Source organism: Bubalus bubalis, chromosome 18, assembly GCF_019923935.1.
Source record: "Bubalus bubalis isolate 160015118507 breed Murrah chromosome 18, NDDB_SH_1, whole genome shotgun sequence".
In the NCBI taxonomy this organism is placed as follows: domain Eukaryota; kingdom Metazoa; phylum Chordata; class Mammalia; order Artiodactyla; family Bovidae; genus Bubalus; species Bubalus bubalis.
In genome coordinates this window covers 62818511-62844312 of record NC_059174.1, presented here as the reverse complement: position 1 = coordinate 62844312, position 25802 = coordinate 62818511, and the positions used below count along the sequence as shown (strand labels likewise).

Below are 25802 nucleotides of genomic sequence, written 5' to 3'. Positions count from 1 at the left end.
TTCATTGAGTTAGACAAGGCTGTGGTCCTAGTGTGATTAGATTAGTTTCCTGTGAGTATGGTTTCAGTGTGTCTGCCCTCTGATGCCCTCTTGCAACACTTACCATCTTACTTGGGTTTCTCTTACCTTGGATGTGGGGTATCTCTTCACGGCTGCTCCAGCAAAGTGCAGCTGCTGCTCCTTACCTAAATCAAATCCCTTATGATATTACAGTGGAAGTGAGAAATAGATTTAAGGGCCTAGATCTGATAGATAGAATGCCTGATGAACTATGGAATGAGGTTCGTGACATTGTATAGGAGACAGGGATCAAGACCATCCCCATGCAAAATAAATGCAAAAAAGCAAAATGGCTGTGTGGGGAGGCCTTACAAATAGCTGTGAAAAGAAGAGAAGCGAAAAGCAAAGGAGAAAAGGAAAGATATTCCCATCTGAATGCAAAGTTCCAAGAATAGCAATAAGAGATAAGAAAGCCTTCCTCAGTGATCAATGCAAAGAAATAGAGGAAAGCAACAGAATGGGAAAGACTAGAGATCTCTTCAAGAAAATTAGAGATACCAAGGGAACATTTCATGCAAAGATGGGCTCGATAAAGGACAGAAATGGTATGGGCCTAACAGAAGCAGAAGATATTAAGAAGAGGTGGCAAGAATACACAGAAGAACTGTACAAAAACGATCTTCACGACCCAGATAATCATGATGGTGTGATCACTGACCTAGAGCCAGACATCCTGGAATGTGAAGTCAAGTGGGCCTTAGAAAGCATCACTACGAACAAAGCTAGTGGAGGTGATGGAATTGCAGTTGAGCTATTTCAGTCCTGAAAGATGATGCTGTGAAAGTGCTGCACTCAATATGCCAGCACATTTGGAAAACTCAGCAGTGGCCACAGGACTGGAAAAGGTCAGTTTTCATTCCAATCCCAAAGAAAGGCAATGCCACAGAATGCTCAAACTACCACACAATTGCACTCATCTCACATGCTAGTGAAGTAATGCTCCAAATTCTCCAAGCCAGGCTTCAGCAATACGTGAACCGTGAACTTCCTGATGTTCAAGCTGATTTTAGAAAAGGCAGAGGAACCAGAGATCAAATTGCCAACATCCGCTGGATCATGGAAAAAGCAAGAGAGTTCCAGAAAAACATCTATTTCTGCTTTATTGACTATGCCAAAGCCTTTGACTGTGTGGATCACAATAAACTGTGGAAAATTCTGAAAGAGATGGGAATACCAGACCACCTGACCTGCCTCTTGTGAAATGTGTATGCAGGTCAGGAAGCAACAGTTAGAACTGGACATGGAACAACAGACTGGTTCCAAATAGGAAAAGGAGTACGTCAAGGCTGTATATTGTCCCCCCGCTTATTTAACTTATATGCAGAGTACATCATGAGAAACGCTGGGCTGGAAGAAGCACAAGCTGGAATCACGATTGCTGGGAGAAATATCAATAACCTCAGATATGCAGGTGACACCATCCTTATGGCAGAAAGTGAAGAGGAACTAAAAAGCCTCTTGATGAAAGTGAAAGCAGAGAGTGCAAAAGTTGGCTTAAAGCTCAACATTCAGAAAACGAAGATCATGGCATCTTGTCCCATCACTTCATGGGGAATAGATGGGGAAACAGTGTCAGACTTTATTTTTTTGGGCTTCAAAATCACTGCAGATGGTGGCTGTAGCCATGAAATTAAAAGCCACTTACTCCTTGGAAGGAAAGTCATGACCAACCTAGATAGCATATTCAAAAGCAGAGACATTACTTTGCCAACAAAGGTTCGTCTAGTCAAGTCTATGGTTTTTCCTGTGGTCATGTATGGATGTGAGAATTGGACTGTGAAGAAGTCTGAGCACCGAAGAATTGATGCTTTTGAACTGTGGTGTTGGAGAAGACTCTTGAGAGTCCCTTGGACTGCAAGGAGATCCAACTAGTCCATTCTGAAGGAGATCAGCCCTGGGATTTCTTTGGAGGGGATGATGCTAAAGCTGAAACTCCAGTACTTTGGCCACCTCATGCGAAGAGTTGACTCATTGGAAAAGACTCTGATCCTGGGAGGGATTGGGGGCAGGAGAAGAAGGGGATGACAGAGGATGAGATGGCTGGATGGTATCACTGACTCAATGGACGTGAGTCTGAGTGAACTCCGGGAGTTGGTGATGGACAGGGAGGCCTGGCATGCTGCGATTCATGGGGTTGCAAAGAGTCGGACATGACTGAGTGACTGAACTGAACTGATGTGTGTGTATATATATGCATGTGTATGTGTGTATATGTGTATATATATATGTGTATATATGTGTGTGTATATGTGTGTATGTATGTATGTGTGTGTGTACGTGTGTGTATGTGTGTCTATATATATGTGTGGGTGTATGTGTATGTATATATTTGTGTGTGTGTTTGTGTGTGTGTGTGTGTGTGTGTATATATATATATATATATATATATGTCATCAAAGAGGGTCCTTGTTTCTCTTTGCACTCAAATTCTGATCTGAGTAAGAGGGAGCTGGGCTTCAAGGTTTCATTAGGGGAACCTTCGGGGGAGGACCAGAGGTTTGGACCGTTGCCAAGCACTGGCTTGGTTTGTGTTTACACTAAAAAAGAAAAGCCAAATAATTCGTGTATGCCACTTCTAGTTCCTCTCAACTATGGCCGTCTGCTCCACTAAGAGAGAGAGAACAAAGGTGGACATGCTGTTGCCCTGGGAAGCCTAAGGTCCTTGCTGACCCAGCACAGCAACCCAGCGCCTGTAATTGTTCAGATCAGTGGGTCGAGGAAGGGCCCCCCACGCCCCCGGGAAACCCGCAGTGGTTTGGGGGTCGGTGTGGGAGGAAGGGAGAGGCGTGCCTGGAAGACCAGAGGTTTCCAAGTACAGCAACTGATTGGCGGGTTTCCCAGCAGTTTTGGAAAGCTAATACTAGCAACAGGTTGCAGATCTTTCTAGACTGGTGTTAATGTATTTTACAAGGGAGAATCTCTAGCAAATGGTTTCTGAGGAGTTTTGTCTTAACTTTTTGTTAACTCAGTATGTCAGTGCGGTCTTCTCTTAACTCAAAAAAAGCTCCATCGCATGCATTCATGTTTGTGAGGTTTTCTGTGATCTGTCTGATGTGAGCGACCCTCTGACCTTACTCTCCTGTTTGTGTACTGGTGGTTAGGCACAATTTCCCCCTCAGTTACATAACTCTGGGTGGGGGCTGTGTGTCTCTCCCTTTTAACTGATGGCTGTTATTTCCTCCCCAAATTACTGAGGTGGTTTGCCCTTCAAGCTGCAAAGTATTGGAGCCAAAGTGCTCCGTGTTTTCTCCCGCAACTGGTACTTGCATAGTTTTCTCTTTCCCCCTCGTCTGATGGACTAAGGTTTTGGCATCTGATTTCGTGGAAAGTGGGGCTTGAAACTGACATGGAAATGATCTAACCTAACACAAAGGAGACATCTGTGCGCGTGGGGCCATCGGTGGGGGCTGGCTGGATCAGACTCGCTTCTATGGGAAAGTCAGCCTGCTCCTTCCTTCCCACCCGGCCTTCAGCGCATTCACCCGGGCTCCTTGAGGTTGGCCACGGAGAGCGTTTGCACCAAAGGGGACACACAGCTCACACATCTGGGCTCTTTATAAACTGTTGTATTCCTTAGCTGTTTACCAGCAGAGCACCTGGCTGTCACTTCAAACGTCAGGGTGTCCCCTCGCAGCGATGGTGTCTGCAGAAACGACACCGGGTGTCATCTGATGAGAGCAGGGCGTGAGGGGTCCAGGGGGTTCAGGGAAGAGTTCTGGATCCATCTGCTCCCGGTGGGGCCCCACCTTCACCCATTTATTCAGTTTCTTACATGACAATCTGTTTTATATACAAAAGTATTTATTTATTTGTTTTTGGCTGTGTTGGGTCTTCACTGCTGCTGCCCCCGGGCTTTTCTCTGGTTGTGAAGAGTGGCGGTTACTCTCCAGTTGCAGCCCAGGGCTTCCCCTGCTGCAGAGCGCGGGGGCATGCGGGCTCAGTCGTTGGGGCACATAGGCTTAGCTGGGATCTTCCGGAACCAGGGATCAGACCCGAGCTCCTGCACTGGCAGGCGGAGTTTTAACTCTGGAACCCTGGAGAAGTCCACATCATTCTGTTTCTGAGAAGGGATGGAGGTCTTAGCGCACACCAGAGGCGGCTGGCATTAACAATGAAGCTCACGTCCTCCATAAGTGGACAGAGCTTGCCGGCATGCAGGGCGAGGACCCGCCCCCTAGCATTGGGAGGTGCCTTGAGCCGGGGGTGAGCGGAGACAGGAGTCGGGGCTTCCGCCCTGGGAGGGAGGGGCCCCCGCGTCCCGCCCCGTGAGCCGTGAGCCGAGGCCGAGCCCCCAGCGCCCCGCTGCCGCCGGGGCCTCCTCCCGCCCAGCGGCGCGTCTCTCCCCCGGGGTCAAAGGCTCTTCTAGAAGCTCCTGGGCCGGAAGCTCGCCTCCCGGGCTCCAGCGCTCAGGGCGGTGCGAGGTCCCGGTTCTCACCTCCGGGCTGCTTCTCGGGCTTCTCTGTGGTCGCGCCGAGCCCGGCAGAGCAGGATCCCAAGGAGCAGCAGGACCGAGGCCGCGAGGCCCACCCGGATGAGATTCTGCACCGTGTAGTCTGGGTTGAGGGCGCACTGGTCAGCGCTGGCCCCGTCACCAGGAACCGGGGTGTGCGCCCAGGGCACCCGTTCCTGGGAGAAGACGTGGCCCCGGAGCCCAGCCCCTGACGGGGACGATGTCCTCGTTCCCACTCGCGGGTCTGACCGCGGTGCTGGGGGAGGGTGTCAACGGGGCCCGAGGGTCCTGAAGGGAGGCTGTGGGTGGGCCGTGTCACGAGGCCTCTCTATCTTACTGTCTCAGACGTTCCTGCTCAGGACTCTGAGCTGACGGAGCTCAGACACCACAGGGTGGGGCCCACCCCTGAGCGGTGGTCTGCGGGGTCCCATGGACCCATCACCGCCCCCCACAGGCGCTGGCTCAGCCCTCTGCCTCTGTCAGCTTGACTCTGCCTGGGGAGGGGGTGATCCCTGGAGCTTCCGGGGGCAGGATGGATTGGGATGGGCCTGCTCTTTCCCAGACTGATTCCCATGCAGCAGCCTCAGGCCCCTGCAGCCTGTGGCTCCCCCGTCATCTCCGCCTGACTCCCCACCGGCCCTTGACGATCTGAGGGGCCTTGTTCTCCCAGAGAATATCAAAGCGCCCTGGGGTGGGCTGTCTTCCCTGAGCAGAGAGCCCCGAGACTCCCCAGGTTCGGATCTGGGTCTGTGGCTGGGAGACTGGGTCCTGGGAATGAGCCCAGGAAGGCGTACGCCAGGCTGACCCGGAGTCCCCACCTCACTCCCCTCTGCCATGCACGGCCCTGTGGCCTCCCTGAGACCCTCACACTGCCCACTTGGCCCTCTGAGACCCTGGTGAGGGAGGAAGGGGCAGGGCACAGGCTCTGAGGCCCCTCTGTCATGGGGCCCCTCCCTCAGCGTCCCCTCCTCCACCACGGCCCTGCGCTCCCAAGGCAGAGCCCCGAGCTGCTGAGTGAGAGGGACAGACCAGGGCCTCACCTGAGACCACGAGCGCCAGGGGTTCACTGGGCTGTGACAGCAGGTAGGGGTCTGTGCTGAGTGAGCGGTAGCACCTGTAGGTGCCCCCGTGGGCTGAGGTCACAGGGTTCAAGGAGAACTCGGCCTGGTACCGCCCGTCTTGGTCCTGGGAGCGCAGACGCATGGGGCGATGGGCTGCCCCCTCCTTGGACAGAAGGAAAGTGTCCGTCCTGTTTCCTGACTGACACAGCAGGGTCACAGTCTCCCCCTGGGCCACCGAGAGGCCCGGCCGCACCGAGAGGGAGGGTCTGTCTCCGAGCCGTCCTGCAGAGAGGAAGGGGGTGCAGGCGCCGGCCCGGGTTCTGAGCAAGACTCTGCGGGCCTCTCTGGCCCCTCAGTGCTGTCTCTGTTTCTCCGAGTCTCTCCCCTTCCCAACCCCCGTCTCTCTGTCCCTCCCTGGGACCCCTCCCCCTGGTCCCAGCATCACCCTTGGGGCTCCCCGGTGGGGCCTGTGCAGAGTCTGGTCCCCAACTGACCCGCTGGCTCCTCACCTGCCACCAGCAGCTCCAGGGTCTCGCTGGGCTCTGACCAGTTAACTCCGATGAAGTGGGAACAGTGGTATCTCCCTGCCTGCTGCTCTGTGACGTGCCTGATGGAGAAGCTGGCTTTGTCCCAGGGCTCTAGTGGCGGATGTATGTTCCAGGGGGCTGAGCTGCCCTCTTTTTTCAGGCTGAAGCTTTTGGCATGCAGGGGCCCTTGACACCAGATGGTCACGGGGCTCCCCGAGGGGACCACAGAGCTGGGCTCAGCCCAGATGATGGGTTTGCGGAAGGTCCCTGGAAGGAAATCAGAGGCAGGCTCACGGGGTGTTCCCCCCCAGGCCCCGGCTCTCAGCCCAGACCTCCCAGACTCCCCACTCCATGAGCCCCGAGCTGCCCCCCGCTCCCCGCAGCCTGGGGGTGACCCATATCCCCATGAGAGGAGTGAGCTGGGCCCTGGGACAGACTCACCGGCCTGCACCTGGGTCCTCAGGCCCACACTCAGCCCTGGAAGAGAGCGCCCTGTGAGAGGTGTGCCCTCAGAGAGCAGTGCCTCTCCTCCCCGGGAGCCTCCTGGGGTCTGGGGTCCCCTGATGGAGCAGGCTGGCTGGGGGGTCTCTCCAGACCAGGGCTCCCCCCTCCCCACCTCATCTCACCGAGGCAGAGCAAGGCAGGGAGGGTGGGGGCCATGGCGTCTCCTCCCTGCAGTCCAGGCTGTGAGAATGGAGAAGACCTGGGTGCCCTCCAGACAGAGAGACCCACAGGCTGTTGGCAGTCTGAGGCGGATTTTTCTCGTCAAGGGTGTCACTTCAGTGTCCCCACAGAAAGAAGAACTGTCCCTCCCAGGAAGCCTGGCATTTGTCTCCATGACAGAGCAGGAAGCCAGCCCCGTGACTTCCTGAGACGCCCCTTCCAGATGAGGAAGGCCAGGCTCCTTCCCTCTGCAAGCTTCGCCTCGGGGTCTGCTTCCTTCTCTACCCGCCCATCAGCAGGTCCCTGTGGGGTCCTCACCATGGCTGGGGTCATGAGGCCCTGGAGATGCTTCAGGGAGGATGCCAGCCCCTGCTGCCCACAGGACTCAGATCCCCAGAGACACTTTTTTTTTTTTAATTGGAGGATCGTTACTTTACAATATGGTGCTGGTTTCTGCCATACATCAGCATGGATCAGCCATATGTGTCACATGCCCTCCCTCTAGAACCTCCCTCCCCTCTAGGTTGTCACAGATCCCCTGTGTGAGCTCCCTGAGTCACAGGGCACATTCCCCCGTGGTCTGTTTTATACGAGCTGGTGTGCGTGTTTCCATGCTACTCTCTCCATTCGTCCCACCCTCTCCCTCCTCTCTGTGTCCACAAGTCTGCTCTTTATGAGGGGCACACGGTCAGCGTCTCCCTGGGCTCAGTGCCGTCTGCGTGGCCGAGAGCCCAGAGGAGATGCTCAGGGAATAAGGAAGGAAACTGACTCCTCCCCTGCCCCGGAGTGTGGGTTTCCCCCATCACAGCCCCCTTCAGGGACTTGTCTTTTTCTTGTATCGCTGTCCCCTGCCCTCCTGGGAAGAAGCCCCTGGGTCCTTCATGGCTCCTCGGGGCTCCATGATCCTTGGGCAGGGCTTTCTTCTTCATTCTGTGCTTTTTGTCTAAAACTTCTATGACAGTAAGCTGAATTAGATCTCTGAGTTATCTGGAGAAATAGATATTTACTTGTTGTTGAGTTGCTAAGTTGTGTCTGACTCTTTGCGACCCCACGGACTGCAGCACTCCAGGCTTCCCTGTCCTTCACTATCTCCCAGAGTTTACTCAAACTCATGTCCACTAATCAGTGATGCCATCCAACCCTGTCATCCTCTGTCCCCTTCTCCTCCCACCTTCAATCTTTCCCAGCGTCAGGGTGTTTTCCAATGAGTCAGCTCTTCACATCAGGTGACCAAAATATTGGAGCTTCACCTTCAGCATCAGTGCTTCCAATGAATATTTTGAGTTGATTTCCTTTAGGATTGACTGGTTCGATCACCTTGCAGTCCAAGAGACTCTCAAGAGTGTTCTCCAACACCACAGTTCAAAAGAACCAATTCTTTGATGTTCAGCTTTCTTTATGGTCCAGCTCTCACATCCATACATGACTACTGGAAAAACCATAGCCCTGACTAGACGGACCTTTGTTGGCTGAGAGATGTCTCTGCTTTTTAGTACACTGTCCAGGTTTATCATAGCTTTTCTTTCAGAGACCAACCAGCATTTAATTTCGTGGCTGCAGTCACTGGCTGCCGTGATATTTATTTAAATATGTGTTAATCACCCACTGCTTGTGTGAATTGAGCAATCAGGTTACAATCGGACTCCCTCCCCCCCCCCCATTTTTAAAAGTTCTTTTCAATCTAAGTTGATTTGGGAGACTGAGATTCGAGTTTTCCTCTCTTGAAATAGTCTTGTCAGATATTCATGGTATTCATGATAGGCTATGAAAATGTGTGCCGATGTGTTTACTCCAAGATAATGGCTGTAAGTCAAGAATATAGCCAATATTTTATAATAACTTTATATGTAGTCTATAACATTTTGAGTATAATCTGTAAAAATTTTGGATCACTAGATTGTACACCTGAAACGATGATAATACTGCACATCAACAATACCTTAATAGGAATAAAGAAGGACTTCCCTGGTGGTCCGGTGGTTAAGGATCTGCTTTGCGAGGCAGGGGACACGGGTTCATCCCTGGCCGGGGAACTAAGACCCGCACGCTGCAGAGCACACAGGCCCACGTGCTTCGACTGCCGAGGCCACACACTGCAGCTGGAGCGGTGGCCCCTGCAGCGCAAGATCCGTGTACTGCAGCACAGGGCAGCGAGACACAGTCACACGTAAACATGTGTATGTGTAAGTCAGTCCACCGCACCAGCCAATCAGTGTCTCTAGACGCTGCCATGACAAGGGAAAGGATTGAGAGCAACGTTTGGGTGTTTGGGAGTGATGAGCCCTGAAAAGTAAGAGGCCTTTGCAAGTTGTCCACGTGCTACTGAGCTGCCTGCTGGGTGGACTGGGCAGGTGGCTTATGGGTCGCTGATTACATAAGGCTGGCTCTCAGGAAGGAGGTGGGTTAGGAAATACTTGTGAATGATGAGCATACAGAGGGTGCAGCTGTACTTTGGGATCTGACAACCTAAAATACAGACTGGTCTCATGTGTTAACACAATGGCTGGGGTGCCCTTCCTGTGAGAGGAGGTGCCCAATGCCTATAGGTGCCCCCCAAGGCACATTGTTGGGTGGTTCCACTGCATCTAAGTCCACAGGGCCGGAGGGAAGAGGAAATGGAGTGAAGGGGAGACAGGGGATCCTAGGCTAGGGTGAGGCTAGTCTACAGGGGTTTCTGTGTGAATAAGAAAGGGCAAGCATCTCAGACCCCCGGGACTCTCTTGTGCAGTGCACACACTATGCAACCATCCCTGGCAGCAGTACCATCTGAGACATGGACACAGCACCAATTCAAAGGAATCACGTTAAGAGGACCAGGAAGGCGGGGCCCACTTGGCATCAGGAGGGCCCCCGCTGAGCAGTGGCATCCCAGCAGCCCGGGGGCGTCCTATTTCAAGAGGAAGGCTGAGGTCAGAAGCTGCTGGGAGATGAGTGACAGGAGGGGAAGTGTCCCGGCTTTACCTTATTCAAAAGAGCAGGGCAGCACTCCCCTGGTGGTCCAGTTGTTAAGACTCAGCGCTTCCGCTTCAGGGGGCAGGAGTGTCGACCCCTGGCCGGGGACCTAAGATCCCACATGAGGAACCAAACAAGACCGTGTGGGAGTCCCCCATAGCAAGCCGGGACTCACTGGGCTGCCCAGCTGTTTGCCCTCCTCAGACAGCGAATCACGCACGGCTGTGTCTGGGGAGTGATAAACTTCATTTCATGCCGAGATTCCCGAAACCGTGCAGTCCTGCACACTCCTCTCTGGGTCCAGCACGGGGCAGGGCTGTGTCTGGGATCACAGAGACAGAAGCGTCCACGCTTCCTCATCCCGAAGCCCAGACCCTCCCCACCCAGTTCTCCTGCCAGGACCCAGGACCCGCATCCTCTCCAGTTATGCTTGTTCACTTTCTGGGCTTGAGCTGTGGAGCTGGAGTGAGGGGAGGAAAGCAGGATTACAAAGCTAGGCAGCGCTGGAGGAGCTTCAGGGAGAGGTGGGAGGTCGGCGGAGGTGGGGGTGGGGAGTGGGTAAGGCTTGGGGAGAAATGACATTTCTCTGGGGGCTCTCATCTTAGCTTCAGGGTCCGAGGCAAGCACCTGCATGACGTTAGAAATTGGCTTCCACGATATCCCAGACCCAGCGCTCAGACTGTGCTAAGATCGCAGAGGATCTCAGCCCTGAGAAGGTCATAGTCGCCCCCAGCTCTGCCCACGTGGCTTCAAGGTAAACAGGAGCAACCTGCAGCACACAAATGTCTTACTCTCTTATTAAATCTCCTCATTCAAAGTGATCTTATAGTAATTTTATTGTTTTACAGGGAAACTTACAAGAATTGCCTTTTTTCCGACATCATCTTGACCTACATTCCCAGTTGAGTAATATTTTACCCAAATGAGATAGAGATAGACATAGAAGCAGATGTAGAGAGAGAGCTGTTGGAAGAGAATGACGTGGTCAGGGAGGGACGCGGCGGGAGAGTGAGTCTGCTACATATGTGTGTACACACACAGAAACATGTAGACACACAGATGTTTTTCTGATATAAAGTATGCATGTGCTCAGTCGCTCAGCTGTGTCCAATTCTTTTCGACCCCATGGACTGTAGCCCACCAGGCTCTTCAGTCCATGGGAATTTTCCAGGCAAGAATACTGGAGAGGGTTGCCGTTTCCTAGGGGATCTTCCCAACCCTAGGCTTCCCTCATAGCTCAGTCGGTAAGGAATCTGCCTGAAGTGCAGGAGACCCGGGTTTGATTCCTGGGTCAGGAAGATCCCCTGGAGAAGGAAATTGCAACCTACTCCAGTATTCTTGCCTGGAGAATCCCATGGACTGGTGGGCTACAATCCACGGGGTCGCAAGAGTCGGACACGACTTGGTGACTAAACCACCACACCCGACTCAGGGATTGAACCCACATCTCCTCCATCTCCTGCATTGACAGGCAGATTCTTTACCAGTGCACCACCTGGGAAGCCCCGAGATAAAGCATCATTACCGTAAAAACACCAGTGTGTGCCTCCCATAGACATGAACACTTGTCTACGTGACCCTGAATCTGCCAATTTGGAGGTCTTTACTGACGTAAATTTTACCAAGTCATCAGTCCCAATTCACATTTAGTCACCTGCCAGACAGCCCCAGTTTTTCCTTTTGGTCCAGGGTTTCACCCAGAAGCATATGTTGCCTGTGGTTGTCCTGTTTTGCCGCCCCCCAGAATCTGCATGACCCCCCAGTCTTGGTGCCTTGGGCCCCAGACCGCCTTCAGGGGTACAGGATTTGTAGATGACCTTCAACCTCTGCCAACCATGTGGACGGATGAGCTGACCCAGGTCACTCGTTGTTGGACAGAAGCCCAGAAATGAGGCTGTGGTCATCTCCACGGTGTCAGGAGCCCAGGTGTCCCCCCTTCCCCACCCTGGTCATGCATGCTCATCGCCTGGTCACGTCAAGCAGGCATGTGACTGGCTTCTCACGGCAAAGTCCCCAGTTCTCCCTTGGAATTCGATCTGTGTCGGGATAGATGCTGGGTTCTCGTCCAGTATTGGGAGACGTACAACATACGTCTGGCAGACACACAATTGCCATTGTTAGTAATTGTGGATGAGTCTCCCCTGACATGAGGGGAACTAAATAATGGTGCTCTCTTTCCACCCCTCCCTCTGTATTGATAAGTTGGCATTCTACTCTAAAGTTTTCTCTTTTTCCCATGTAGTAATTTATTTATTCATTTATTTGCATTATTACTATGAACAGGCTACAGTCCACAGGGTCGCAAACAGTCGGACACAACTGAAGTGACTTAGCATGCATGCTTGTAGTCCACCAGGCTCCTCCGTCCATGGGATTTCCCAGGCAAGAATACTGGAGTGGGTTGCCCTTCCCTTCTCCAGGAGATCTTCCTGACCCAGGGATCGAACTTGGGTCTCTCCCATCGCAGACAGATTCTTGACCATGTGAGCCACCAGGGAAGCCCTAACAAGCACTTAAGCCTATAACTGTTTGCATGTCAATCAAGGTATGTGTAATATATGTCTATATTATAGACATATAATGTATATTAATTAAACATAGTTGATTTAATTAAAACATTCAGTAGTATATACAGTGTATATATTATATACAGTGATTCAATTTTTGTTATAGATTATACTCCACTCAGAGTTATAAAATATTGGCTACATGCTATATAAGATATCCTTGTGACTTATTTATTTTTTGTTTTATCACCAAAGGATCCTTTGTTTACAGAGCAGGACCATGGCATATATATATATATATATAATATATAATGTTTGAAGATTTGGCAGGCAATAACCCCGTTACCCACCCACCATGCCCGGATTTTTCTGCCCCTCACCGCCTGCCCTGCACATGGAAGGCAGGTGCTGCCCCATCCAGGCCACAAGGCCATACTCTCCTACAGACAGCGGGAAATTGGGGATTTTTCCATGGCCACCCCTTGAACATCAGAAATCAGCAAGTATTTGCTCAAAGAAAACAAAAATACAGAAATCAGTTAAAACATTTAAATATGGAAAACCAAAGAGAATTGGGTGGAAAGAGGCTAGAGACCAAAGGAAGTGGAGCTGCTTGGGAAGGGTCTTGCACGTTCCACTGCTCATTAACGACGGGCCTGAGGCCTGGGCCCCGAGGCTGGCCCCGTCTGCGGACACGGCTCCTCCTAGATCGGCCGCCGAATCTCAGGCGCGTCCTGCTTAGCGGAGCTGAGCGGCTGAGACAGGACCAGGTGCGGGCAGCCCTGCAGCACAGAGGCGCTGCCGTCACTGGCGTTGTTCTGCCGGCCACATTCATGTTGAAGGAACCTTTCAGCCGTGCTGGAGGTCCAGCTGGTCTGTCTTCCTGGCCTCTGCCTGCAGATACCTGGCCGTAGGCTGAGGGCAGCGGTGGTACAGGGCGCCCTGAGAGTCAGAACAGGTGTGCTGCCTGACGTCAGCAGAGATGAGGGCCCACGGGGCGAGCAGGAGCTCCCTGCTGACGATGTCCACGTTTTCGGCCCACCCTTTCACCCCGTCATGACCCGTGGTACGGAGTTCATCGTAGAAGAAACTGCTGGAGAAGTGCACCTTTTCAGGGACCGTGTCCGTGGCCAGGTCTCCACCCACGTCTGCCACCGGGTCACTGAGCCAGTTCTGTCCATGGACAGAGTCCCCGAGTCACCTGTGGTGGGCACATGCCCTTATGGGTGATGGGAAGCCCCTCAGCCTGGCATTGCCTGGCATCCGCGGATATGGCTGGCTCCACTGCCACCCCAGGCCCTTCCTGGAAGGTGCAGACAATTCTGGCAGGAAAACGTCCTCTGGTTCCTCCATGCCCTCACCCGTGCTGAGGGGGACGAGGCTGCCATCTGTCTGAAGGAATTCATCCGAGATGCTCTGCACGCAGGAGACAGGGTCCTCCTGCGGGGTGCTGTCCTGCCCAGCTTCCGCCAGGCTGCTCGGCTTCTCCTGCAGCACCCACATCTGGGCCTGGAAGAGCTCCTGGGCCACATGGTCCCTAGCCCTTCACGTGCTGCTGATGAGGATGCTGGCCTCAGGGTGCCAGACTTCACTCTCCTTGTGGCCCAGGTGATTCCTCCAAAGCCGCTGGGCAGAGTTCAGGAGACAAGACCCCGGTCAGGGCCCAGAGGAGACGTTGGAGTCCAGCTTAATCCACCTTCCTCCACGGGGGCCCCAGAGGGCCCTGGTGGAGACCCTGTCACCCGCTCCTCAGCCATGAGAGCACCTAGCAGACCCGGCCAGGGAGGAGGTGGTCCCCGTGGGGAAGTCAAAACGACAGCAGGGGGAGGGCACCTGTGGTGTTGCAGCCCCTTCCCGGGGTGAAAGGTGGCTCTCGGGGTGTGCAAGGTCCACCGCCGGCCCCAGTGGCGCCCCCAGAGCTTGCAGTGGAGTGGCAGCGAGGGAGGGCGAGGCCCGTGAGACGCCCCCAGCTGAGCCCAATGAGGGGCGGCCTCCAAGCTGCTGCTACCCCCTCCTCATCTTCACCTTCGTCGACCTGTTTTCATCCTCCTCTTCACGAGCTGAGGCGTCAAAAGTGGCCCGAGGGACAGGGAGGCGTCCGGGGGGCACTGTGGTCCCTGACCCAGCAGCCGGCCCAAATCCTCCACCTGATTTGAGTCGGGGTTTGGGGGATTCTCTTGTGGCTCAGAAGGCAAAGGGTTTGCCAACAATGTGGGAGACCTGAGTTTGACCTCTGGGTTGGGAAGATCCCCTGGAGGACGAAGTGGCAACCGACTCCAGTATTGTTGCCTGGAAAATCCCATGGACAGAGGAGCCCGGTAGGCTACAGTCCATGGGGTCGCCAAGAGTCGGACACGACTGAGCGACTTCACTTTCTGCTTTCTTTCTTTAGGGGGTTGGGGGCCAACGAAGATGCTGCCGCCTGGGACTTGGATAAGCGGGGGCTATACCGGGTCCAGGAGGCTCAGGCTAGTCTTGCAGAGTCTCTTTCATCTTCCCGTAGCCTAGCGTGGGGAAGCCGGGCAGACAGGCCCGAGGGCGGGCGCCTCCGCCTCAGGCTTCCCGGCTCACCTCTCCCTCGGCCCCGCCTCTCCTGCCGTCTCAGTTCAGGGTTCCCGCGCTTCCGGGTCACGTTTACTTTATGCGCAGCAGTGTATGCCTGTGAATCCCCTCCCTGCTCCCCTCTCCCCGCCGGTAACCACTGGCCTGTTGTCTACATCGTCAGACTGTTTCTGTGTGTTATAGTCATTCACAGAAGTTATCTGTTAAAAATGAGGTTGTACTGACATTTCGAAATCCAGTAGCCCCCTCCCTCCGAGCATTCTTTGCCAACTGCGTTAGCAAGTCTGAGATTTCCTCACAGCAGTTGCAGCAGTTGCGTAACTCGGCTCCTTGGACGCATACTCACGTACTCGCTTAAAGCCGCCGACCCCCCCATCCCGCCGCCGCTCCTCATCCCTGCGCCCGCTCCCGCTGAGCCGCGGTACCCGCCCGGGATGCCCCTGCGTCCCCGGGGCGGCCCCTCGGATGCCAGCCAGCCCCCTGCCACCTCCATGCGGGAGCGCCTTCCCCACTTTCCCTCTTCCCGGGAATCCCAGATCTCTGTCCAGAGGATCAGGCAGTGAAGTGGAGATGGAAGGAGCTTTCTAGGAACTTTAGACTGTTTAATGGGCAGGACGCTCAGAACCGAACACAGGCCCCTCTCCCTGGTGCGGGGCTCCGGAGGGTGCCCTCCTAGGTCTCTGGCGCCAGGCCTCCCCATCCCGTCTCACCTGACTTGCTGCATTTTCTGTGGTACTCCCGTCAGAGGAGGGAGGCGGGGGGAGCAGGGGATGAAGGGCACCGAGCCACGGGTCAGAACGTTCTGGTGCTTTCCAAGGCCCTGGGCACAGCGACGACCTGCCAAATGCCCCAGTGAAGCCATGCAGCTGAGCACTCCTGGGTGCAGACTTGGGCTGCGGTCCCAGCGTCCATCTCCACCAACTCTCCCAGCAGACAGGCGACGGGAGAATGCCGCCGGGCTCCACCCACTGTGCAGACCAGCGCACTGAGGTTCAGAGAGGGACATCATGGAAGTGGAGCCCAGGACTGTGCCCCAGCTGGACACCAGCATGGGGCTTGGGGGCTCCTTGTTGATGGGTGTGGCCTGTCTCCTTGGCGCTGTGTGCCCCAGCCTGTCCTGAGCGAGAACTGAATGCACCCCGTCACTGCCACTCCCGTTTACCAACCAACAGAGGCTTTGGGGACCTCAACACGAGTGACTGGGGGGCCTCTGCATGGGATGGAGTCTGTATCCTCTGCAGGCCAGCCAAGAGCTCTCTTCCCCCCGGGAAACCAGCCTGTCCTCAGATATCTGAGGGGCCCTGGCCCCTCTGAGAGACTCTGAAACTGCTCCGGTGGCCTGGGATCCCCCTGAGCAAAGAGAACCAGACTCCCCAGTTGTTGAATTGGAGCCTTGGGGGTGGGGGCCGGGCCCTGAGAGTGTCCAGGGGATGAGCCCAGGAGGGCCTGTGCTGGGCTGACCCAGGGTCTCCACCTCACTCCCCTCTCCCCTGCATGGCCCTATGGCCTCCCGAGACCCTCCCACTGGCCGCCTGCCCCTCCAGGACCCCAGGCGAGGGGAAAGGCAATGGCGGGGGGTGGGAGGCCTCGGAGGGCCAGAGTGGACTATGGTTTAGGGAGTGGCTTTCTGAGGAGGTGGAGACCTGGGGTGAGAGTGAGACCATTCCAGAGAGGAAGGAAAGTTCCAGAGAGCCCTGGAGACACAAGGACTGTGTGGACAGGAGGAGGGGGGAGGCGGTGGCGGTTATGCGTTGCTGCCCCAGGCGCAGGGGCCCTGGATTATGACAGAGACATAATGGACCGTGAGGCTCCGATTGCTTCATGAGGATCATGTGTGCCACTGCATTGCAAATAGGCTAGAGAAATCCAATGTGTAAATTAAACACTCAGCAGCAACTGAACTCCAGTAACTCGTAAAACACCCGTAGAGAAATGCTCACCAAGGATTTACCGTGTGTCCCTGGCGTACCCTGTAGCAGTCACAAAAAGAATCAGAAAAGACAAAGAAATCACCACGGTTTTACTCTTCCCATGGAGTTTCAACTGGAGACATGGGATGGATTGGCCAGGTCTAGATGACCCTAAAAAAAGCAGATATGGGAAAGCACACGTGTGTTAAACGGCTCACCATTGTGTGAAGTCATCTGAGCGTGTGTGTGTTTGTGGTGTGACTGCAGCCTTCGGGTTTGGAGCAGAACAGAAGTGAGAGCTGAGGTTGGGGGGCCTCCTCTGGGGCATGACGAACAGCCTTGAGTTCACTTAGAAGAGTTTGGAGCTCGCCCTGAAACTGGTGAGGAGTTTGAGCGGGACACGGTTCTGAAGGGGCAGGTAGCAAGGTGCTGTGTGGAGGATGGACTCGGGACGGGAGCCCAGACCTGGGAGCATGGGCTTCACTGGCTGCCTTGGCAGGCGGAGACCCGGTGAGCCCCGGGGTGGGGGGAGCAGGTCCCGAGTCGGGGTGGTGCGATGCTCTTCCGCTCACCTGGGAGGACAGCTCTTCCTCCTGGGCCTGGGAGCCAGGTTTTACCTCGCACAGTTCCTGCCCGACGGGCTGGTCTCTCCATCTGCTTGGAGAAATCACTTGAGGTATTTCTGTTTCTTTATCGTCCCCTTCAAAGCTGGGTGTCACCCTTCACACCAGACTGTGCAGACCTTTCAGGATTCAGGCCCAAATGACCCTCCTGTTGGAAGGCATTAAAACACACACACACACACACACACACACACACACGTGCACGCGCACACACAGAGTCACACACAGACACGTGCGCGCACACACAGTCACACACACACACACGTGCACGCACACACACAGAGTCACACACACACACACACACACACACACGAGTCACACGCTGTAATGCAAGGTGTGGTGCCACCGCTTCCGAGATGGCTGAAGGCCGCTTCCTCCCTTTCCTCACTCGGTTGCTCTGAAATGACAACCCTCACCCCCACACGTGTCGTAAGAGTTCACTTTGCCCGAATCATGGGGGAACAAAAGCAGCCATTCGTGGAGTTTGGGAGGAAGCATCTGGGGATCTGAGAAATGAAAAGGACGAGGTCACTGCGTCCCGAGAGATAGAAGGAAGAATCCTGACACGGAGTCCAGCTGTGGCGTCACCACGGCAACAGTCTTCCATTGCCGGGGAGGGTTATGGTCTTTCCAAACCCATCTGGATAAGTCTGTGGGCAGATGCTGACTTGGACAGCTGCTTCCCCCTTGGGTGTCAGATGCAATCATCGATGACAGATGAGTGGATGTCAGACAGTGTGCAGCAGAGGGACCCCCACATGGCGGGGGGGGGGGGGGTGGTGCGCCCTTTGCCTCTCCCCTTCCGTCTATAACCAGGGAAGTACCCACAGCTCAACCAAGGACTTCCATCCCGCACGCCGGGGTGCTGGGTGAGAAGGGAGGCGTGCAGGATGCCTCAGGAGGGTCCCAGCTGGGCGGGTGCCCGCAATCCCCACCCTCTGGGCACAGCCGGGGGTCCTGCAGCCCCAGAGGAGAGGCAGCGCACCAAACCTGGGCCTCCTGTCCTCGGGGGGCCCCCACGATCACAGGGAGCCAGCCTCGTGCCTGGGGCCATGTCCCACCAGGCACGGAGATTCCCGGGACTTCCCCATCCGCAGCTGTGGAGCCCACACACCCGACAGCACTGGGCGCACGTCTCCCCTCTTTACTCCACGGTGACAGACCGTGTGGCTCAGGGGCCCCAGACTGGGGGAGGAGCCCGCCGTCCTGGGGACCCAGGCACCGGCGACCCTGGGGCCACCAGCTTAGTGTCAGAGGTGGGACCTCCGACAGAGGCACTGGAGCGTGGAAGGCACCGGTTCTCAAGTACATTCCGGCACTCAGGCAAGAGAAACCCCAGACCTGTGCTGCGTCTCTGCCACCTACTGGAAAACAGAAGCAAGTCCTCTGATTTCCACGGTGTCGAGTCCTTGAATCAAGCAGAAAGGGGCCCCAGGACAGGAGTCACTCGAGGCGGCAGTAGGAAGAAGCACCGTGACATTGTGCCACAGACAGAAAAATGGCAGTCCTCAAGAAAGGAGCCGAAGGTCGTGGAATGTTCCGATCTGATGGAGACTTCAGAGGAGCTGCCGTGAGGAAGGTCAGATGCGCTCTAAGGAAACTCAGTGAGGCCTCTCAGCGAGCTCAGGGATGTGATGAATGAACTGAACTAACGCATCACCAAGGAGACTGAAATTCTAAAACAAATAGGAAACAGAAATGGTGGAGCTGAAGACCTCAGTGAACAAGATGAAGAATGCTCGGAGAGCTCTGGCAACTAAGCAGCCCATGTGGAAGAGAGAGTCAGCAAGCTGGAAATCAGGAAACTAGAAATGATACCCGCAGAGGAGGAAAGCGATCCAAGGTATTTAAACAGGAGGCAGGAGAGGAGACCAAAAGGCCAGCGTAGGAAGACTCCGGCTCTCTTCCCTCCACCAGCGCCTCAAAACCTCAGCTACCCACAGAGCAAGCAGCGCTGCATGGCCAGGCTGTAGAGAGACCCACGTGGAGTCAGGTTGGAATGACCTACCGCCGTGGCAGGGGACACGGAGGACACGGGGGGTATCACAGGGTAGGGGGTCTCCCTGGGGAGCGGGCGGTCTGAGTCATACATGGAGCATCTCAGCCCTGAGTACCAGTGCTGGGAGGAGGAGCCACCTCTGCTGGCTTGCACCCCAGCAGGGCTCACCAGAGGGCTGAAGGAAACCCAGAGTCTGCCCTTGAGAGCGTGTGGGCAGACCTGCCTCCTCTGGAGGGAGGAGACTGGAAGCTGACTGGGGCTCCAGCACCCCGCCAGGACTGGCCGTGAGCAGGCTGCAGCCAGCCCTGGCCTCCTGCTCCCTAATAAGGCAGAGCCGCCTTCGCCGATGGCAACGCACACACTTGCAGAGGTGTACGTACGATTACGCTCAAAATCCTTGGAGCCAGGCTTCAGCAGTACATGAACTGAGAACTTCCAGATGTTCAGGCTGGATTTAGAAAAGGCAGAAGAACCAGAGATCAGATTGCCAACAGTAGTTGGATGGTAGAGAAAGCAAGGGAGTTCCAGGAAAACATCTGCTTCGTTGACTATGCTAGAGCCTTTGACTGTGTGGATCACCACAAACGGGAAGATTCTTAAAGAGGTGGGAATACCAGACTGCCTTGTTTCCTGAAAAACGAGTATTCAGGTCAAGAAGCAACAGTTGGAACGGGGCATGGAATTACTGAGAAGCAACAGTTGGAACGGGGCATGGAATGACTGACAGGTTCCAAGTTGGGAAAGGAGTACGTCAAGGTTGTGTGTATATTGTCACCCTGCTTATTTCACTTATATGCAGAGTACATGCAAAATGCTGGGCTGGATGAAGCTCAAGCTGGAATCAGAATTGCCGGGAGAAATATCAACAACCTGAGATACGCAGATGACACCACCCTAATGGCAGAAAGCGAAGCGGACCTAAAGAGCCTCTTGATGAAGGTGAAACAGGAGAGTGAAAAAGCTGACTTAAAAATCAGCATTCAAAAAATGAAGATCATGGCATCTGGTCCTATCACTTCATGGCAAATTGACGGTGAAACAATGGAAACAGTGACAGACTTTATTTTCTCAGGCTCTAAAATCACTGTGGACAGCGACTGCAGCCATACTCCTTGGAAGTAAAGCCATGACAAACCTAGACAGTGTATTAAAAGGTCCACCTAGTTAAAGCTATGGTTTTTCCAGTAGTCACATACAGGTGCGAGAGTTGGACCATAAAGAAGACTGAGTGCCAAAGAACTGATGCTTTTGAACTGTGGTGTTGGAGATGGCTCTTGAGAGTCCCCTCGACTGCAAGGAGATCCAACCAGTCAATCCTAAAGGAGATCAACCTTGAATATTCATTGGAAGGACTGATGCTAGAGCTGAAACTCCAATACTTTGGCCACCTGATGTGAAGAGCTGACTCACTGGAAAGACCCTGTAGCTGGGCAGGATTGAAGGCAAGAAGAGAAGGGGATGGCAAATGATATGGTTGGATGGCATCACTAATTCAGTGGACATGAGTCTGAGCAAGCTCCAGGGGATAGTGAAGGACAGGGAAGCCTGGCGTGCTGCAGTCCATGCGGTTGCAAAGAGTGAGACACGACTGAGCAACTGAACAAACATCTGGGAACATAGAGGAGAGCTGACTAGAGGAGGGAACGGTGGACCCAGGAGGCGCCTCTTGTGTCTCTGTCTCCCTCCTGCAGACAGGCGGGCTGCAGACCCCCAGGAGGGGACGGACACTTTGGTGAACCCCCAAGATTGAAACTAAGGTGGGGAGGTGCTCCCCTTCCTTCCTCCCTGTCGGGGGGATTGCTGGACACAAAGGACAGACAGGGGAAGAAGACAGACAGATGGTCAGTCACACCATCAACGGATGGGTCCCTCCTCTCTGGGCCCCCAGGTGCCCCATCTCACACACCTTCCCTCCCCCCGCAGGCTGCCATGTCCGAAGCACCCCAGGACGTGACCTACACCCAGCTGAACCCCTCGACCCTCAGAAGGGGGATGGCTGCACCCCCTGGCCCCCAGTGGGGAACCCGAGCAGACCCCAATGAGCACGCGGCTCTCGCCATTCACTAGCCCAGGAAGGACTCAGACCCCAGGCTCCAGGGCCAGATCTCAGGCACCCCAGAAGGCACGGGAGCTGCCAGCAGTGGACAGCACCTAATGCCCAGCAGCAAGTCCTAACAGACCACCAGGAGCCCCTGGGACCCTTTGGGAATCACCTAATTCTACCCTCAAGGATACCTAATATCCTCATATTTGGGAAATAATGCAATGGATATCTCAAAATCAATGTGTTATTTGAAAACCAAAACCAAAAATCCAGACAAAAAAACAAAGAGCAAAAAAGATGATAGAAAATGTTTTTGACGAATGATAAAGTACATGATACATGTGGAACCTATGAATTGAGAAAATTGAGGACCGTGAATGAATATACCAGAGAAGTCTAGAAGAAACCCGATGACCTGGTTTATCATACCCAGAATTTAGGGGAAAGTAGAAACAATTTTCAAATAAAGGTGCAATTGGAGAATAACAGTGACAAAGATAGCTAAAAATGAAGGCAACCACAGAGTAGAAAAAAATCAGTTACGGCAACAAGAAACTCATTCTTGACAACGTTCATAAACCCTGGCCACCAGGCCCAAGGTAAAAAGAGAGAAACCACACATTTCTAATACTATGAAGGAAATTGCCAAGACTACCACAGATTCTATAGACTTTATAAACATAGTGACAGAACAGTATGAAACATTTCGAAACGTGCTGACATAGAAGATACAGATGAAATGTACAATTTCAAGTACACAATTTCAAGTGTACAATTTCACTTCAAGTGTACAATTTCAAGTGGTAAGCTTCACATGGAAGATTGACTGGATCTTCTCTCACCTTATGCATTGACCCTGTAGTCAAACGCCCACGACTGCGGTATGTAGAATCTACAGAAGTCAGACTGAGGCGAATGGGGTAGAATGCCAGTGACCAGGGTTGGAGTGAGGGAGAAAGAGGGGGACGTTCTGGTCAAGGTCACAGTCTCCCAATTGCAAGGTGAGTAAGTTCTGGGCATCAGATACACAGCACTGCAGTTATAGCTGGTAACACTGTATCGCATTTTCGAGTCTTGTGAAGAGAGTAGATCTTTAAATCTTCTCATCACGAAGAAATGGCAACCAAGTGATGAGCTGGAGGCCTTAAGTAAAGCTATGTGGTAACCACTTCCCCAATGCACGTGTCAGTTCAGGAAGCTTCCCTGGTGAGTTCTTCGAAATACCTAAGTACTAATTAAAAAAAAAAACTGAAATATTTCTCTGTGTAATTTAGCTGGCTGTGCTGGGTCCTCTCGGCAGCGCGCGAAGTCTTCGCTCTCCAGTGGCAACTGGGGTCTTCAGCTGCGGTTTGCGGATCCTTAGTGTGACAAGTGGCATCTGGCTCCCTGACCAGGGATGGAACCTGGGCCCCTGCACTGGGGGCGTCAAGCCTCAGTCACTGGACCACCAGGGAAGTCCCAAACTATTATGTACTTATTAAGCACACACACACACTCCGTAACTGCATAAACTTTTCTTTCAAACAGAAAAAGGAGGCATATACCTCAACACTTCAACACATTTATCAGGCCAGAAGGATATACTCACCAAAATCTGACAAGGGAATTTTAAACAGGAAAGGGAAAGGATGATCTCTCCTGTGGGCTTGGATGTAAATCCATGAACAGTGTACACAAGCCAGATTTAGTGACATGTTCAAGGGACGTTACTCGTGACCGTACTGTGGGTTTGTTTGTTTTTGGATGGACAGAGTAACTTAAAGTTTTAAGAATCTATCACATCATGCAATCTATCGATACAACAAGTGAAAAGAATAATCACCTCAACACATGTAGGCAAAGCCTTTGATACAATATGCTAACAGTTTCTGCTGGAAGTAAAAACACTTCAGAAGTAAAGGGGATTTCCTTTCATCAGTGAAGTCACGTTTAACAACCAGCCCTAGATGCCACTTGTAAAGGTGAGGACGGGGGTCCTCTCCTCTGTGCCCGGCAAGGATCCACATATGTCCCCACGACCACGGCTCTCACCCGCACACTGGCGGCACCTACCAAGGAAGTGAGACCAGCCAGAGCAGGTGGCTCTGGAGAGGGCGAGAACCAGACTGCGTTACCAAGAGACTGCGCTCCTGTGTGCACAGAAAACAAAGTAACACGGAGATGTTGTGCTTTAGTTAGGAAGGAGTTCTCTGGGAGTTCCTTGCTGGTGCAGTGGCTAAGACTCCACACTCCCAGTGCAAGGAGACCCGGACCTGGTCAGGGGACTAGATCCCACAGGCCACACCAAAGACCTGGTACAGTGAAAGAAAGAAAAAAGGTTTAAAAGTGGTTTTCCAACATTGCTGGACACATGATCAATATTTAGAATTCCAGCTGCCTTCCAGAATTCCAGTCCTGGGCTGAGATGAACTAAATGAAACTTCTTGTTTCTTGACCTCATGCCAGTGAGCCCGATTCCATACTCCTGACCTCTGGAGCTGTAAGATCAGGTAAGTTTTTCAGTTCCCCAAGTCTGTGGCCATTTGTGGTAAACGGGATCCAATACAACCACTTATTTTTCTTTTGGTTAGACTTTGCATAGTACATTTTTAATCCTTCTACTTGTTTTAATGGTGTAAAACCTACACACTGATATTTTCTGCTGTTGACACATGATTAAAGCATGTAGGTCAGCGGCCTTAAGCACATCTACCATGCTGGCATTCATAGCCACTCTCCATCTTCCAGAACATTTTCGTAAGCCCAAACAGAAACTCTGTACCCGTTAAGCGAGAATCCCTTAGGTCCTCTTAGAACCAGCCCCCGGTCAGCTCCGTTCCAGTTCCTGCCTTTAGGGATTTGCCTGTTCCCAGCGGTTCATGTCAGGAAAATCATACAGTAGGAGATACTTTGTGTCAGGCTGATATCACATGGAGTAATGTTTCCAAGATTCCTTCATATCTTTTACTTTTATATGTTGTATTTGAAGTGAGCTTTTTCTAAACTTCATAGAGTAGGGTCTTGGTGGCGGTGGTCTTTTCTTAAACCAGTCTGACAGCCTCTATCCTTGAATTGCTGTGTTTGGCGCATTCTCATATAATGTTATTACTGATGAGATTGTTCTTCGGGTTTACCATCTCATCTTTTAAAATGTTCTTCCTCTTCTTTCTTGTTCTTCTGTTTGCCCTTTCCTGCTTTTCCTCAGATTTAGAACTATTTTTAGCATTCCGTTTTAATTTTTCCATTGCTGCTGTAACTATACCTCTTTGCTGTTTGAGTGGCTGTCCTAGGGATTATCAGGTACGTCCCCAGCTTTACACGGAAAGAGAATTTTACCTCTTCACGGGAAGTGTAGAGACCGTATAAATCTATAAGTCACATTGTTCTTACCCCCTTTATTTTGTAGTTGTTGTGTATATTATCCCTACACTCGGTTCCAGGGCCCTGTCGGGGCCTGTGGGACCAGGTCAAGGTGGGTGAGTTCTCCCCCGACCCTCTGCTTCAGCCCCACGACAGGCCCCAGCCTTGCCATCGGTGGGGAGCACAGTGCGTGTGGACGGATGGTGACCAGTCTGGGGACAGCCTTGCAGTGACATCTGGGAGAACCGAGGGCAGAAGGGCGCCCGACGCTTCAGCTCCGCATCCTTTCCAGGAATCCCCTGACACCCTCCGTCTGGGCTGACCCAGGGCCATGGTCACCAAGGGGAGCCCTGTGACCCCCTGGTGTTAGGGGTGTCTACAGGCTGAAGCCTTCTGTCTGTGAAGAGAGGGTCTCCGGACCCTTGGATACCGGGCCCCACAGGACTCCAGTAACAAAGCCAATTTCTCCTTGAAATCCAGGAGCTCACACTGCAGGGCTGTGTCAGCGTGCATACCACAGTGGTCAGAGCAGAGGGAGCCCCTGCCCCCGGTGGGGACGGGGGAGAGGGAGGAGCTGGTCCTTCCACTGAGGGCTCCTCCTCAGAGGCAGAGGGGCGGAGTGGGGGCTCCCAGGACCCCTCCATGCCCAACTGCATGTCCCGCTTGCTGCGTGTGGTGTGCAAGAAGATCAAAGATCCCGCGGGCCCCACCTCAGACCCAGCACAGTCCGATAAAGGCAGTCAGTCATTTGTTAAGAAAATGAATACATAATCTCCAGCAAAGCATCCCGAACTGATACACACGTGGAACTAGTTACCACCACAGCTTCACTTAACCACTCCATATCATCACAGCTACTATTTCCTTTTTTGTGGTTAGGGTCTCTTCACAAGACTCGAAATGTGATACAGTGTTACTAGCTATCATCACCCTGCCTTATGCTGAATGCCAGACCTTATTCAGCTTATAACCACAAGTTTCTGCCCTTAGACCAAAGTATCTCCCCCTCCGCTCACACCAACTCTAGTAACCACCACTCTACCTTCCTTGTCTCTCATTTTGACTTTTTTAGATTCTACATAGTTCAATCATGGGCATTTGATCA

The 25802-nt window shown here is 53.3% G+C and overlaps 1 protein-coding gene and 1 pseudogene across 2 annotated transcripts; both read right to left on the bottom strand.

Moving 5' to 3' along the window:
- Positions 1-3841: 3841 nt before the first annotated feature.
- On the bottom strand, positions 3842-6928 carry LOC123465164 (leukocyte immunoglobulin-like receptor subfamily B member 4). 2 transcript variants are annotated; one of them, XM_045163639.1, is made up of 6 exons: positions 6725-6925; positions 6540-6575; positions 6081-6365; positions 5551-5853; positions 4496-4613; positions 3842-4120 (listed from the first exon to the last, which is right to left on the bottom strand). In XM_045163639.1, the coding sequence occupies exons 1-6, from the start codon at positions 6756-6758 to the stop codon at positions 4081-4083; spliced, it is 816 nt and encodes a 271-aa protein (XP_045019574.1). In that variant the 5' UTR covers positions 6759-6925; the 3' UTR covers positions 3842-4080. The 2 variants fall into 2 exon arrangements, with proteins under 2 accessions (XP_045019574.1, XP_045019575.1); XM_045163640.1 differs by lacking the exon at positions 6540-6575 and having other exon boundaries at positions 6725-6928.
- A 5488-nt stretch (positions 6929-12416) lies between these two features.
- Positions 12417-25210, bottom strand: LOC102394836 (annotated as a pseudogene).
- Positions 25211-25802: the final 592 nt, after the last annotated feature.

Bases quoted from the DNA above. Each gene is read 5' to 3' on its own strand.
- LOC123465164 (XM_045163639.1), bottom strand. From the start codon at position 6,758: ATGGCCCCCACCCTCCCTGCCTTGCTCTGCCTCG. The intron at 6,366-6,539 runs GTGAGTCTGTCC...ATTTCCTTCCAG, and splicing joins GAGGACCCAGGTGCAGGCCG to GGACCTTCCGCAAACCCATC. The intron at 4,121-4,495 runs GTGAGAACCGGG...ATCCCTTCTCAG, and splicing joins GCCCGAGAAGCAGCCCGGAG to AAACAGAATGATGTGGACTT.